Source organism: Salmo salar, chromosome 18 (assembly GCF_965601325.2).
Source record: "Salmo salar chromosome 18, fSalSal1, whole genome shotgun sequence".
Taxonomy (NCBI): Eukaryota; Metazoa; Chordata; class Actinopteri; order Salmoniformes; family Salmonidae; genus Salmo; species Salmo salar.
This window is the reverse complement of record NC_138308.1, coordinates 63,243,405-63,258,462: the sequence shown is the minus strand read 5'-3', so window position 1 is coordinate 63,258,462 and position 15,058 is coordinate 63,243,405. Positions and strand designations below refer to the sequence as shown.

Sequence of the window (15,058 nt, the reverse complement as noted above, 5' to 3'; positions counted from 1 at the left end):
TTATGTTTGGAGGAAAAAGGGGGAGGCTTGCAAGCCAAAGAACACCATCCCAACCGTGAAGCACGGGGGTGGCAGCATCATGTTGTGGGGGTGCTTTGCTGCAGGGAGGACTGGTGCACTTCACAAAATAGATGGCCTCACGAGGTAGGAAAATTACGTGGATATATTGAAGCAACATCTCAAGACATCAGTCAGGAAGTTAAAGCTTGGTCGCAAATGGGTCTTCCAAATGGACAATGACCCCAAGTATACTTCCAAAGTTGTGGCAAAATGGCTTAAGGACAACAAAGTCAAGGTATTGGAGTGGCCATCACAAAGCCCTGACCTCAATCCTATAGAAAATTTCTTGGCAGAACTGAAAAAGTGTGTACGTGCAAGGAGGCCTACAAACCTGACTCAGTTACACCAGCTCTGTCTGGAGGAATGGGCCAAAATTAACCCAACTTATTGTGGGAAGGTTGTGGAAGGCTACACAAAACGTTTGACCCAAGTTAAACAATTTAAAGGCAATGCTACCAAATACTAATTGAGTTTATGTAAACTTCTGACCCACTGGAAATGTGATGAAAGAAATAAAAGCTGAAATAAATAATTCTCTCTGCTATTATTCTGACATTTCACATTCTTAAAATAAAGTGGTGATCCTATCTGACCTAAGAAAGTGAATTTTTACAAGGATTAAATGTCAGGAATTGTGAAAAACTGAGTTTAAATGTATTTGGCTAAGGTGTATGTGTAAACTTCCGACTTCAACTGTAAGTAACATATTAACATATATCTCATCAATATCCGTCAGTTAAAACTATAGATATCAGCCCATGATGGGCTGTGTCTCAATCCACCGCATCAATCCACCGCATCCACGACAAGCAGACTTGTCGGCCTTCTGCATCTGAAGTGGAATGTGGCTGAGCTACATCGTTGTTTGTCAGACCATGAGACATCCCAAAAATCGGTCTTCTCATAAAAACGTCTCCAGCGTCCGAATGGTTTGGTCTACAAACTATTATGACCACTCTGGAATGGGGAGACTCTCACTCTCCTTTTAGCTCTAGTCTGAAGGTAACTAGTTTGAAAGGTAACACATATAAACAAATTAAAGTATGGAGGTACTGTAGTTTTGTGCCAACAAAAATAAGGGGTTAAATATGTCTTATATCTCCTATATGTAGGACAGAGACTTCAAAACCTTATTCCTTATGATTTTTGTAGTCTTTTTTTGCCATTGATGAATGTGCCCCACAGTGCTTGTTAAGTTCAACCAATACCATACTTTAGAGAAGTTATATATTTTTAAGTTGTAGGAGAACATTTGAGTATTACATTAGTAATGTCACAATGTCGACTGAAGGTGGCACCTCTCCTCGTTCGGGCGGCACTCGGCGGTCGTCATCGCCGGCCTACTAGCTGCCACCGATCCGCTTTTCATTTGTCTTTTGGTGAGGTCTGGTTTATGTGTGCACCTGTATTGTGTTAGATCGTTAGTGGGGGGGTTATTTAGTCTCTCTGTTTAGGTTTGGGGATTGTGCGGGATTTTTTTTGTCTGGTGTGGTTAGGTTGGGGTTTTAGGCATTTCCCTCTGCATTTTTGTGTAGTAAGGCCACGAGTTTTAGGGCTGCGCCCCTACTCTGCTTTTCGGGCTCTTACTGTGTTGTATTTTCACCCTGACTTACATGTTGTTGGCAGTTTGGACTATTGCCTATTAAAACGTGTGTTCACGGATCTTGGTCTCCTGCGCCTGACTTCACCCCTCCTGCTGCTTTGAGTTCCCTGACAGAATCCCGCACCACAGAATGGAGTCAGCAGGAGCTGAAGCGCCAACCCCGTCCATGGAGGAATGGGTTGCCCAACACTCCACCATCCTCCATCATCTGGGCACCGCCATGGACCAGGTGTTGGCGCGTTTGGAGAGCTGGGAGAGAAGCCCTCCCTCCCCCACTAATGCGGCTGCTCAACAGCCTGCGCCGCTACCAGCGCCGACAGTACCCAGCCCCAGTGGGGTTAAACTCGCGCCCCCGAGGGAGTACGATGGGACGGCTGCTGGGTGTAAGGGGTTCCTACTCCAGCTGGAGCTGTACCTAGCGACCGTTCGCCCCCTCCCTCGGGAGAGGAGAGCGTCAGCGTCCTCGTCTCTTGTCTCACGGGTTGAGCCCTGGAATGGGCCAACGCCATTTGGGACAGTCCGGACTCGGCCAGGGACCACTACCCGGAGTTCACCCGCCGCTTCCGTGCTGTATTCGATCATCCACCGGAGGGTGAAGCGGCGGGTGAACGATTGTTCCACCTGAGACAAGAGACGAGGAGCGCGCAGGACTTTGCGTTGGAGTTCCAGACCCTGGCCGCTGGAGCGGGGTGGAATGAGAGGGCCCTGATTGATCACTACTGCTGTAGTCTGAGGGAGGACGTCCACCGGGAGCTAGCATGTCGGGATACCACCATCACCCTGGACCAGCTCATTGATCTGTCCATCAGACTGGACAACCTACTGGCCGCCCGCGGGCGTCCGAACTGGGCCCTGTTCATTCCACCTCCCAGCCTTCCTGCTCTAACGCCCATGGAGATAGGGGTGGCTGCAGCCAGGAAGACTGGAGGGGGAGCCTTCTCCCACTGTGGTCGCAGAGGGCACACTGCCGACCGGTGCTGGAGAAGCTCGTCCGGGAGTCCAGAGGGCAGGCAGAGCACTCCTTCGACATCTCAGGTGAGTCAGCACCACCCTCACCCAGAGCCCCCTGTCGGCCATTTGCATGCGTTAGTTTCCTTTCCTGAGTTTTCCCCTCACTCCCAGCTTAAGGCACTAGTCGATTCAGGTGCGGCGGGGAGTTTTATGGACCGTGGGGTCGCCACTAAGTTAGGGATTTCCCTGGTTCAGCTGGACCAACCCTTCCCCGTGCACGCCTTAGGCAGTCGACCACTTGGGTCGGGGCTGGTCAGGGAGGTCACTGTGCCACTGGTCATGGTAATGTGGGGGGGTCATGAGGAGTGTATAAGTCTCTTCCTCATTGATTCCCTGGCGTTTCCGGTGGTACTAGGGATCCCCTGGCTGGCCAATCACAATCCTAAGATTTCGTGGAGACAGAGGGCTCTTAAGGGGTGGTCAAAGGAGTGCTCGGGCAGGTGTATAGGGGTTTCCATCGGTGCGACTATGGTGGAGTGTCCAGACCAAGTCTCTACCGTGCACATTCCCTCAGAGTATGCTGATTTGGCTGTCGCCTTCAGTAAAATGAAGGCGACTCAATTACCACCTCATCGACGAGGAGATTGTGCGATAAACCTCCAGGTTGACGCTGCGCTTCCCAGGAGTCACGTGTATCCCCTGTCTCAGGAGGAGACAGTGGCTATGGAGACATACGTCACTGAGTCCTTGAGGCAGGGATACATTCGGCCATCCAAATCACCTGTCTCCTCGAGCTTCTTTTTTGTGAAGAAGAAGGAGGGGGGTTTGCGTCCGTGCATTGACTATAGAGGTCTAAATTCCATCACGGTGGGTTTCAGTTACCCGCTACCTCTCATCGTCATGGCGGTGGAGCCATTTCACGGGGCGCACTTCTTCACAAAACTGGATCTCAGGAGCGCGTACAATTTGGTGCGTATCCGAGAGGGGGACGAGTGGAAAACCGCATTTAGTACCACATCTGGCCATTATGAGTATCTCATCATGCTGTATGGGTTGAAGAATGCTCCAGCCGTCTTCCAATCCTTTGTGGACAAGATTCTCCGGGACCTGCTCGGTCAGGGTGTGGTGGTGTACATCGATAACATTCTGATCTACTCCGCCACATGCGCCACGCATGTGTCTCTAGTGCGCAAAGTGCTTGGGAGACTGTTGGAGCATGACCTGTACGTCAAGGCCGAGAAATGTGAGTTCTCCAAACCAGCCGTCTCTTTTCTGGGGTATCACATTTCCACATCCGGGGTGGTGATGGAATGTGACCGCATTTCGGCCGTGCGTAATTGGCCGACTCCCACCACGGTGAAGGAGGTGCAGCGGTTCTTGGGGTTTGCCAATTACTACCGGAGGTTTATCCGGGGCTTTGGGCAGGTGGCGGCTCTCATTACCTCACTGATGAAGGGGGGTCGGTGCGGTTGCAGTGGTTGGCGGAGGCGGACAGGGCTTTTAGTCGGCTGAAGGCTCTGTTTAGCGATGCTCCAGTGCTGGCGGATCCGGATCCCTCTTTGCCATTCATAGTGGAGGTGGACGCGTACGAGGCTGGGGTGGGAGCCGTGCTGTCACAGCGCTCAGGGGCGCCCCTGAAGCTTCGCCCCTGTGCTTTCTTTTCTAAGAAGCTGAGTCCGGCGGAGCGTAACTATGATGTGGGGGACAGGGAGTTGCTGGCTGTGGTAAGGGCCTTGAAGGTGTGGAGACATTGGCTTGAGGGGGCGCGCCACCCTTTTCTCATCTGGACTGATCACCGTAATCTGGAGTACATTCAGGCGGCGAGGAGACTGAACCCTCGTCAAGCCAGGTGGGCGATGTTCTTTACGAGATTCCAGTTCACGATCTCGTACATACCAGGTTCCCGGAACACTAAGGCCGACGCACTGTCTCGTCTCCACGACACTGAGGAACGGTCCACCGATCCCACTCCCATACTTCCAGCCTCCTGCCTGGTGGTCTGGGTGGTCTGGGAGGTGGATACGGACATCGAGCGGGCGCTGCAGTCAGAACCTACTCCCCCTCAATGTCCCGTGGGTCGGAAGTATGTCCCGCTCGGTGTCCGTGATCGGTTGATTCAGTGGGCGCACACGCTACCCTCCTCGGGTCATCCAGGGATTGAGCGGACGGTGCGGGGTCTTAGTGGGAAGTACTGGTGGCCCACATTGGTGAAGGACGTGAGGCTCTATGTCTCCTCCTGTTCGGTGTGCGCCCAGTGTAAGGCTCCTAGACACCTGCCTAGAGGGAAATTACAGCCCCTCCCCGTTCCACAGCAACCATGGTCCCACCTGTCGGTGGATTTCCTCACCGACCTCCCGCCATCTCAGGGTAACACCCCGATCCTGGTCGTTGTGGATCGGTTCTCTAAGTCCTGCCGTCTGCTCCCTTTACCCGGTCTTCCTACGGCCCTACAGACCACAGAGGCCCTGTTTACCCACGTCTTCCGGCACTACGGGGTGCCTGAGGACATCGTCTCTGATTGAGGCCCCCAGTTCACGTCCCGGGTGTGGCGGGCGCGTATGGAGTGACTGGGGGTTTCAGTCAGTTTGACCTCAGGTTTTCACCCCGAGAGTAATGGGCAGGTAGAGAAAATTAACCAGGATGTGGGCAGGTTTCTGCGGTCCTATTGCCAGGACCGGCCAGGGGAGTGGGCGAGGTTCATGCCATGGGCTGAGATGGTGCAGAACTCTCTCCGCCACTCCTACTAACCTGTCGCCTTTTCAGTGTGTGTTGGGTTACCAGCCGGTCCTGGTGCCCTGGCATCAGAGCCAGAAGAGGCCCCTGTGGTGGAGGACTGGGTCCAGCACTCTAAGGAGACCTGGAACGCCGTTCAGGAATCCCTTGAACGGGCCAGGGGACGACAAAAGGAGAGTGCTGACCGCCGCCGCAGTGAGGCCCCCGTGTTCACCCCGGGGGAGAGATTCTGGCTCTCAACCCGGAACCTGCCCCTCCACCTGCCCTGCCGGAAGTTGGGTCCGCGGTTTGTGGGGCCATTTAAAGTTCTGGGGAGAATAAACGAGGTGTGTTACAGGTTACAGCTTTGTTCTTATTATCGTATTAACCCCTTGTTTCATGTGTCTCTCCTCAGGCCGGTGGTAGCTGGTCCACTGCAGGACGCTGAGGTACAGGAGGTCCCTCCGCCCCCCCTGGACATCGGGGGGGGGCCCGGCGTACACAGTCCGGTCCATCTTGGACTCCAGGTGCCGGGTAGGGGGCTTGCAGTACCTCATGGACTGGGAGGGGTACGGTCCGGAGGAGAGGTGCTGGGTACCGGTGGAGGACATCTTGGACCCATCACTGATGCGGGAGTTCCACAGCCTCCATCCGGATTGCCCTGCGCCTCGCCCTCCGGGTCGTCCTCGAAGGCCGGCGTCGGCGCGCGTCGGGGGGTACCGACACAACGTCGACTGAAGGTGGCGCCTCTCCTCGTTCGGGCGGCGCTCGGCGGTCATCGTCGCCGGCCTACTAGCTGCCACAAATCCTCTTTTCATTTTTCTTTTGGTGAGGTCTGGTTTATGGGTGCACCTGTATTGTCTTAGATCGTTAGTGGGGGGGTTATTTAGTCTCTCTGTTTAGGTTTGGGGATTGTGTGGGATTGCTTTTTGTCTGGTGTGGTTAGGTTGGGGTTTTAGGCATTTCCCTCTGCATTTTTGTGTAGTAAGGCCACGAGTTTTTGGGCTGCGCCCCTACTCTGCTTTTCGGGCCCTTACTGTGTTGTATTTTCACCCTGTCTTACATGTTGTTGGCAGTTTGGACTATTGCCTATTAAAACGTGTGTTCACGGATCTTGGTCTCCTGCACCTGACTTCACCCCTCCTGCTGCTTTGAGTTCCCTGACAAGTAAACTCAGCAAAAAAAGAAATGTTCCCTTTTCAGGACCCTATTTTTCAAAGATAATTTGTGAAAATCCAAATAACGTCACAGATCTTCATTGTAAAGGGTTTAAACACTGTTTCCCATACTTGTTCAATGAACCGTAAACAATTAACGAACATGCACCTGTGGAACGGTCATTAAGACACTAACATCTTACAGACGGTAGGCAATTAAGGTCACAGTTATGAAAACTTAGGACATTAAAGAGGCCTTTCTACTGACTCTGAAAAACAACAAAAGAAAGATGCCTAGGGTCCCTGCTTATCTGAGTGAACGTACCTTAGGCATGCTGAAAGGAGGCATGAGGACTGCAGATGTGGCCAGGGCAATAAATTGCAATGTCCGTACTGTGAGACGCCTAAGACAGCGCTACAGGGAGACAGAACGGACAGCTAATCCTCCTGGCAGTGGCAGACTACGTGTAACAACACCTGCACAGGATCGGTACATCCGAACATCACTCTTGCAGGTACAGGATGGCAACAACAATTGCCCGAGTTACACCAGGAATGCACAATCCCACCATCAGTGCTCAGACTGTCCGCAATAGGCTGAGAGAGGCTGGACTGAGGGCTTGTTGTAAGGCAGGTACTCACCAGACGTCACCGGCAACAACTATGGGCACAAACCCACCGTCGCTGGACCAGACAGGACTGGCAAAAAGTGCTCTTCACTGACGAGTCACGGTTTTCTCTCACCAGGTGTGATGGTCGGATTTGCATTTATCGATGAAGAAATGAGCGTTACACTGGGACCTGTTGGATCGGAGGGTGAGGGCTAGGGCCATTCCCCCCTCCCCATTTGCAGGTGCCTTGGTGGAAGAGTGGGGTAACATCTCACAGCAAGAACTGGCAAATCTGGCACAGTCCGTGAGGAGGAGATGCACTGCAATACTTAATGCAGCTGGTGGCCACACCAGATACTGACTGTTACTTTTGATTTTGACGCCCCCCCCTTTGTTCAGGGACACATTATTCCATTTTTGTTAGTCACATGTCTGTGGAACTTGTTAAGTTTATGTCTCAGTTGTTGAATCTTGTTATGTTCATACAAATATTTACACATGTTAAGTTTGATGAAAATAAACGCAGTTGACAGTGAGAGGACGTTTCTTTTTTTTGCTGAGTTTATAACATTGTTAGATTCCAAAAGCATTCAGCCCTTTAAAAAAAAAAGTTAAACCAGGGTTATATAAAATGGAAAGGATTTTTACAAGACCAACAGGTTACAAGCATACCAAAGTGGTACAAGCAAACAAACCAAAACAGCAACAAACATGATCACACACCTGTTTTAGCATTCCTTGCATTCACACGTTTTAGCTCAGTAATATAATAATTTGTTCTGAGTGTACAATGCTGTGAATTGTGTACATCATGGCAGATTTCAGCATTGAGTATACTCTATCTAAACCAGTGTTTGTTTCAAGGCATTAACCCCCCCCTCCCACACACACACACATTTTTGTTTTTGTTTTCTACCCCATTTTTTCCCCCTAATTTTGTGATATCCAGTTGTGATCTTGTCTCATCGCTGCAACTCCCCAATGAGCTCGGCAGAGGCGAAGGTCGAGTCATGCGTCCTCCGCAACATGACCCACCAAACCACACTTCTTAACACCCGCCCGCCTAACCCGGAATCCAGCTGCACCAATGTTTCGGAGGAAACACCGTTCAACTGACGACCCGAAGTCAGCCTGCAGGCGCCCGGCCCGCCACAAGGAGTCGCTAGAGCGTGATTAGCCAAGTAAAGCCCCCAGGCCAAACCCTCCCCGAACGCGGTTGATGCCGGGCCAATTGTGCGCTGCCCTATGGGACTCCCGGTCACGGCCGGTTGTGACACAGCCTTGGATAGAACCCAGGTCTGTAGTGATGCCTCAAGCACAGCGATGCAGTGCCTTAGACCGCTGCACTGAAGTGAATGTTAAGTGCTCTTTTGCCCAACATATCGTCATTATAATCCTTGAATAATGTATTACAGATGCTCTTTCAGATGATGTGTGACTGAACTAAGGGAAATGTTGGTGACCAATCATTTAGTGGTATGCCTGATTGCAGCATTGCCAGGGTTGTATTTATCAATCAGCACTGCTTTTCTGCTGGCCAACACATAAATTACAAATCTGATCGTACTGTATGTTCCATTCTAATTTTAGCAATAATTTCCATTTCATCCTTGACCACTGAATCATGAACAATGACAAATCTGTATTGGCTTAGATTTACACCACAGTGTCCCCTTACTTGTACCTCATGTTGGAGCCCACAGCATCCAACTGTGCAATGTGCTGCATATAATTTATCTAAATGTATGACCTAGCTGAATGTTAGTAGGTGGGAATTCAAGGGACAGGGAAGACGGAATTCTTAGGGATGAAGACAACAGAATGTACCTTAATCCCGGGAAGTCCAGGCAGCCCTGGAAGTCCTGGCTCTCCCTACACAGGAAAAATGTGACGTTATAGCCGAGTTGAGCCTCTGTCCTGGGGCCTTCAACAGCAGTCTCTCCCCTCTCTATCATTGGGTCCCAAACAGCTCTCCAGTGAGCTGGGCCCTGATGACGATTACAACTTGCACTTGAGTTGTGTACCAGTATTACATGCAATCATCATTTGTTAGGGCCACTGTGGTGCTGATTATGTTGACTAATAAAGTTAAGAGGTCTATAAAGACTTCAAAGGGATGCAATTCAGTACGTTTGGATTGTTTTCTACTGAGATGTTCAATGTCATTCCCAAGTGAAGAATTCTGAACTCGCATACAAAGCAGAAAATGATGGAAACTCAATTGGGTTTGAGTGAACTATGTAAAATGCAAAAGGTCAAGCATTTCATAAGATTACTCAGAAGCATATTAACATAAAATCTTCTGACTGTGAATAATTGAATGCTCTATTTAAGACTTACATTTATGATATATGAGAATATATATTTTGCACTGCTTACAATGATCAAGTGTAATAGTATTCAGAACTCAGCGAGAGGCCTGTATATTACAATTGAGTCTCCCGAACTCATTATAAATGTAATCAATAAAAGTCGCTCGTCTGGAAATACTACTTCACAAGCTCCACTGACTTCCACTGTCACCCAAATGAATTATTTAATCGAGACCAACAATTCCCTATTAGGCAACTGGAAGAGAAATTAAACTTTGTAAGAAAGCGTATTAAAGCAAATAGATAGAACAACTGTGAGCTGCCATAAAACCTTCATAAAAATCTGACTGTGTAGGACAGGACATATTTTGCAGTACAGCAGGAAAGGGCAGCTTGAGAGGATAAAGAAAAGGGGAATTAATGGGGTGTGGCTCTCGGGAGTAAATAGTGTAATTAAAGGGGATTCTGATGCAGTCTTGACAGCAGCTCTGGCTGTGCCTAGCAAATGGTTATGTCGTTGCAAGAAAAGAAAGACTGCTCAAAAAACACTGCTCAAAAAAGTATGAGACTTGCTTTTTGTCAGGATGCGGTGCTTTACTTTGTACTCTGTGGCCGGTATTCAATCAATTTGTGCAGATACAGTAGTGGATTGGTGATTGTCCTTTCAGAAGTGTGTTTTATTAGCATAGTAGGCTGTCCCAGGTGGATGGTTTCACTTGATTTAGAAATGGTAAATCTGATTGCGTGCGGTGGATGACCGCTCAGCCAGGTTTGTCAGCAGAACTGAACAGGTCATGGGGCCAAGGGACTGCAAATTTCCAAATCAAGTGTCAATTCCTTCCATCAGAGACATTGCTGGGAAAATCCAATACACCTCTGAATGTGGTATCTGAAAATCCACTATCTGCAATTGATGGAATATACCAGTCTCTGTATCAAAACCCATACTTCTAACCTGAATGCCATGTTATGGGAGTGGCTTACCAGCTATATGTCTAGAACAGGGATGGGCAACATAGATTTTTGGTGCAGGTGTTAATCCTGGTGATTTAAAAGCTAATGCTGTAATGGTGTAGTTATGTTTTATCACATTCTAATATCAATCTGAGAAATGTAACAAGTATTCCTCTCGTGAGGACTTTGAAACATGGGAAACACATGCCATGGGATTTTAGTGCAGGCTAGTTTTACCTTTGATCCCCCACGTCCTGACTCTCCTGGTTCACCCTGTAATACAGGCAGAAGGAGGGCTCACTTTTAACCATTGAGGTAAGCAATATCGATGGATGAAATTATTTATTTGGTTCTTACCTAAATATGCCTTTTGGGTAGCGAAATTCTATTTTAAAAGGAAGATTTTCACCCTATTAATTGAGGATTGGACCCATCATGAGTAATTTAGTAAATTCACCGGAAGGTTGCGGTGGGTATGCTAGTTCTGAACATCACATGCTAATGTAAAAAGCTGTTTTTTTATATAAATATGAACTTGATTGAACAAAACATGCATGTATTGTATAACATAATGTCCTAGGAGTGTCATCTGATGAAGATCATCAAAGGTTAGTGCTGCATTTAGCTGTGGTTTTGGTTTTTGTGACATATATGCTTGCTTTGAAAATGGCTGTGTGATTATTTTTGGCAGGGTACTCTCCTGACATAATCTAATGTTTTGCTTTCGTTGTAAAGCCTTTTTGAAATCGGACAATGTGGTTAGATTCCTTACAGGAAGTGCCCTCTCTGACAAGATCTTGTTCTTCTTGTCTCTGTTTATTGAAGACTGAGGATCTTTGCTGTAACGTGACACTTCCTACGGCTCCCATAGGCTCTCAGAGCCCGGGAAAAAGCTGAATGATATCGAGGCAGCCCCAGGCTGAAACACATTTGCGCTTTTGGCAAGTGGCCGATCAGAGGACAATGGGCTTAGGCGCGTGCACGAGTCGACCCCTTGCTTTATTTTCTTTCGTCTTTTTACCTAAACGCAGATTCCCGGTCGGAATGTTATCGCTTTTTTTACGAGAAAAATTGCATAAAAATTGATTTTAAACAGCGGTTGACATGCTTCGAAGTACGGTAATGGAATATTTAGACATTTTTTGTCACGAAATGCGTCGTGCGCGTGACCCTTATTTACACTTCGGATAGTGTCTTGAACGCACGAACAAAACGCCGCTGTTTGGATATAACTATGGATTATTTGGGACCAAACCAACATTTGTTATTGAAGTAGAAGTCCTGGGAGTGCATTCTGACGAAGAACACCAAAGGTAATAACATTTTTCTTATAGTAAATCTGACTTTGGTGAGTGCTAAACTTGCTGGGTGTCTAAATAGCTAGCCTGTGATGCCGGGCTATCTACTTAGAATATTGCAAAATGTGCTTTCACCGAAAAGCTATTTTAAAATCGGACATATCGAGTGCATAGAGGAGTTCTGTATCTATAATTCTTAAAATAATTGTTATGCTTTTTGTGAACGTTTATCGTGAGTAATTTAGTAAATTTTTAGTAAATTCACCGGAAGTTTGCGGGGGGTATGCTAGTTCTGAACGTCACATGCTAATGTAAAAAGCTGGTTTTTGATATAAATATGAACTTGATTGAACAAAACATGCATGTATTGTATAACATAATGTCCTAGGTGTGTCATCTGATGAAGATCATCAAAGGTTAGTGCTGCATTTAGCTGTCTTCTGGGTTTTTGTGACATTATATGCTAGCTTGAAAAATGGGTGTCTGATTATTTCTGGCTGGGTACTCTGCTGACATAATCTAATGTTTTGCTTTCGTTGTAAAGCCTTTTTGAAATCGGACAGTGTGGTTAGATTAACGAGAGTCTTGTCTTTAAAATGGTGTAAAATAGTCATATGTTTGAGAAATTGAAGTAATAGCATTTCTAAGGTATTTGAATAACGCGCCACAGGATTCCACTGGCTGTTACGTAGGTGGGACGATTTCGTCCCGCCGACCCTAGAGAGGTTAAACCTAAGGGACAAATATAAATGAATCACCAATCACTTTAAATAAGTAAAAATGATCTCTCCCGAAGCAACAAACACAATAGAGCTTTAAAATGATGGTGAAAACTTGGGGTTAAGTGTGAAAAATCTTCCTATAAGTTGGATAAAGATGACATGCCGAAATGGGGATTTTCTGAGTAAACAAATAACTTATTTTATTGAAAACACACTGGTATTGTAGTTTTTAAAGGTAGACTCAGCGAGATGATGTTGCAACGAACAGCACCACAGATGTTGAGATGAGAGCGATGCAAGACTTTGCTCCCACTCAGTCACACAGAATATCTGAGCATGTGCACTGGTGCGCTTCATGCTGCTACAAAGTGATACCTACAAGACCAAAACAGTGGCGAGGTTTAACCTTGCGCTTTAATGCTCTTAGTTGTAATTGACCCACTATGTGTTTACTTTGTGTATTCAATGTCATCTCGCTGAGTCTACCTTTAACATAGTTTAGTTTAAGCATAGATGTACAATATGTGTGATCCAACTGGTAAAAGTAGTGTTTCTTTTATCAGAATTTACACAAATAATGTCTGAAGGGCCTAAAAGGCACTCTATTCATGGAACCTATTTCAGCATTTAACCCATTCTACTTACCTTAATGCCTGCAGCAGAGGAGCCTGCATCACCCTACAAGAGACAAATAATAACAACATGTCTACGTGCAACAACAATAAAGATACTGTATGAGCAACAACAATACATATATGTCCAATGCGCAAAACTGTTAGGCGGTAAGGAGCTCTCTAGCTTTAAATAGGGTTACACTTAAACCCTTTACCCTCTTTAAAGTGAGACCAAATATAATATAATCTGAGGATAAAATTGTATCAAATACCCTTGGCAAAATTCCTAACTCAGCATTTCCAAAACTCTGTTCTGGGGACCCCAAGGGGTGCGCATTTTGGATTTTGCCCTAGCACTACACAGCTGATTCAAATAATCATAGCTTGATGTTGAGTTCATTATTTGAATCATCTGTGTAGTGCTAAGGCAAAAAACTAAAATGTGCACCCCTTGGGGTCCCCAGGACAGAGTTTGGGAAACGCTGCCCTAACTGATCTTTCGCAGCTAGGGAGTGGGTGATAACTCACTATTCTATGTAATAAACAGAAGCTCAATAATAGATGTTGAGATGACAGACCAAGAGGAAAAGATCCAGTCCATCTTTAGTAGATGAGTGGAAAGGAATGTGACGCTTTAAAACGTGTTTGAAATGGAAACCACAAGGCAAGGGTAAATAAACATAGGCTACAGTACAGTTGATGTCACAACTAAAGGACTAGAGGAAATATTCAAGATCCACAAAAATTCTCACAATAGCTGGCCTTATATTATCTGAAATTTTGAGCTGCACTGTCACACTCTGTGGTAGATAACATTGTCATGACTCTCCTGTGAAGATCTGAATGATCAAGTTACAGTGGGTCCACTCTACAGCACGCACTCTCTCGTAGAGCGGGAAGTCTGCTGTTTTATGACAGTCGTAAATACCGAAATTACTTTCCCCACTCTACCAAAATGAAGGTTGAGAATCCCTTTGTTACCACAGAGAAAGACTTTGCAGTACGGTAACCTCAAAAGGTTGAATAATGTAACAATATTTCTGTATTCCAACCAGTTGGAATTGTCCGTGGGTATTTAAAGAACAATCCTCTACCAAAGGACAAGACCAGAGAACATGGAGATCATTCCCACGTTGAAATGGTTGAGAAATCTACAAACTAAAGAACAATTATTCAGGCTGCAGCTGTTTAAGTACTTTAGTCTGTTAAACGCAACGGGTTGAATGACCGAATGGTACTCTGACATATCCATTATAATAAGCTACAACCCCGAAAGACTTTGATCACTGGTGGACAAACCAGAGACTTTCTGTCGACAATCTATCCAGCAGACGGACAGGCGATTGCAGAGAGGGACAACAAAGGCATACGCTCGTAAATATGTATATTGAAATGTATTTTCGAATGAGCAGTTGTTCATGTTCAAAGTATAAGCATTTCCATGAGTGTAGTGTATGTACGGGGTCCACTCTGAGTTTCCCGCTCTTGAGCTGACCCACCCCATTCCTTTGTCTACCAAGCCGTCACAGGGACGGCTTGGCCCACTAGGGACTTTTCAGTGTATCATGTCAGTAACCAATGTATTACTATTGTGTGTGTGTGTTTGTCATTCTGTGATTGATTAGTTAGTTAGAAAATCAATAATTAAGCCAATTTGTATATTGCTGATTCTTGATTTATGTTAGGGTTTGTGCAGATATCCAAGGGTTTGCGACATGCAGGAAGGAATAAAGTAATAATACATTAATTGAAGACTAATCGATAAGATAATAAAATATCCGAAGAGTTATATTTGGGAAATAGAGGCTCTATAAACATTTTCCCATGGTGCCCAGACTTCCTAGTTAATTACTATTCCGTGATTAATTTAATAATTACACAGAGAATTGATTTGATAATATAACAGTCTTCACATTTAATGACAGCAAACGCTATGACAACATCCACTCTTCGTTTATGTAATAGGCTGTAAGGCATAAGTATCCTATTTTTTTAAATAGTCAGTCCACATGTCGAGTATAATTGCGCCATTGTATTTACCCAAGTTCTTTCTCAACTCCGGGA

General features: G+C 46.4%; 1 protein-coding gene across 17 annotated transcripts in view; it reads right to left on the bottom strand.

The window, feature by feature from the left end:
• The window catches only part of col25a1 (collagen type XXV alpha 1 chain), a 193,911-nt gene that overhangs the window by 49,458 nt on the left and 129,395 nt on the right, over positions 1-15,058 (bottom strand). For all 17 annotated transcript variants that reach the window (XR_014381379.1, XR_014381380.1, XM_082965040.1 and 14 more), the window contains exons 9-11: positions 13,026-13,058; positions 10,598-10,633; positions 8,922-8,966 (exon numbers count right to left, since the gene is read on the bottom strand). Coding sequence is in view for 15 of the 17 variants with exons in the window: in XM_082965040.1 (XP_082821166.1) it covers positions 8,922-8,966; positions 10,598-10,633; positions 13,026-13,058 (114 nt within the window). In the remaining 2 variants the exon portion in view is untranslated. The remainder of the gene's footprint in view (positions 1-8,921; positions 8,967-10,597; positions 10,634-13,025; positions 13,059-15,058) is intronic.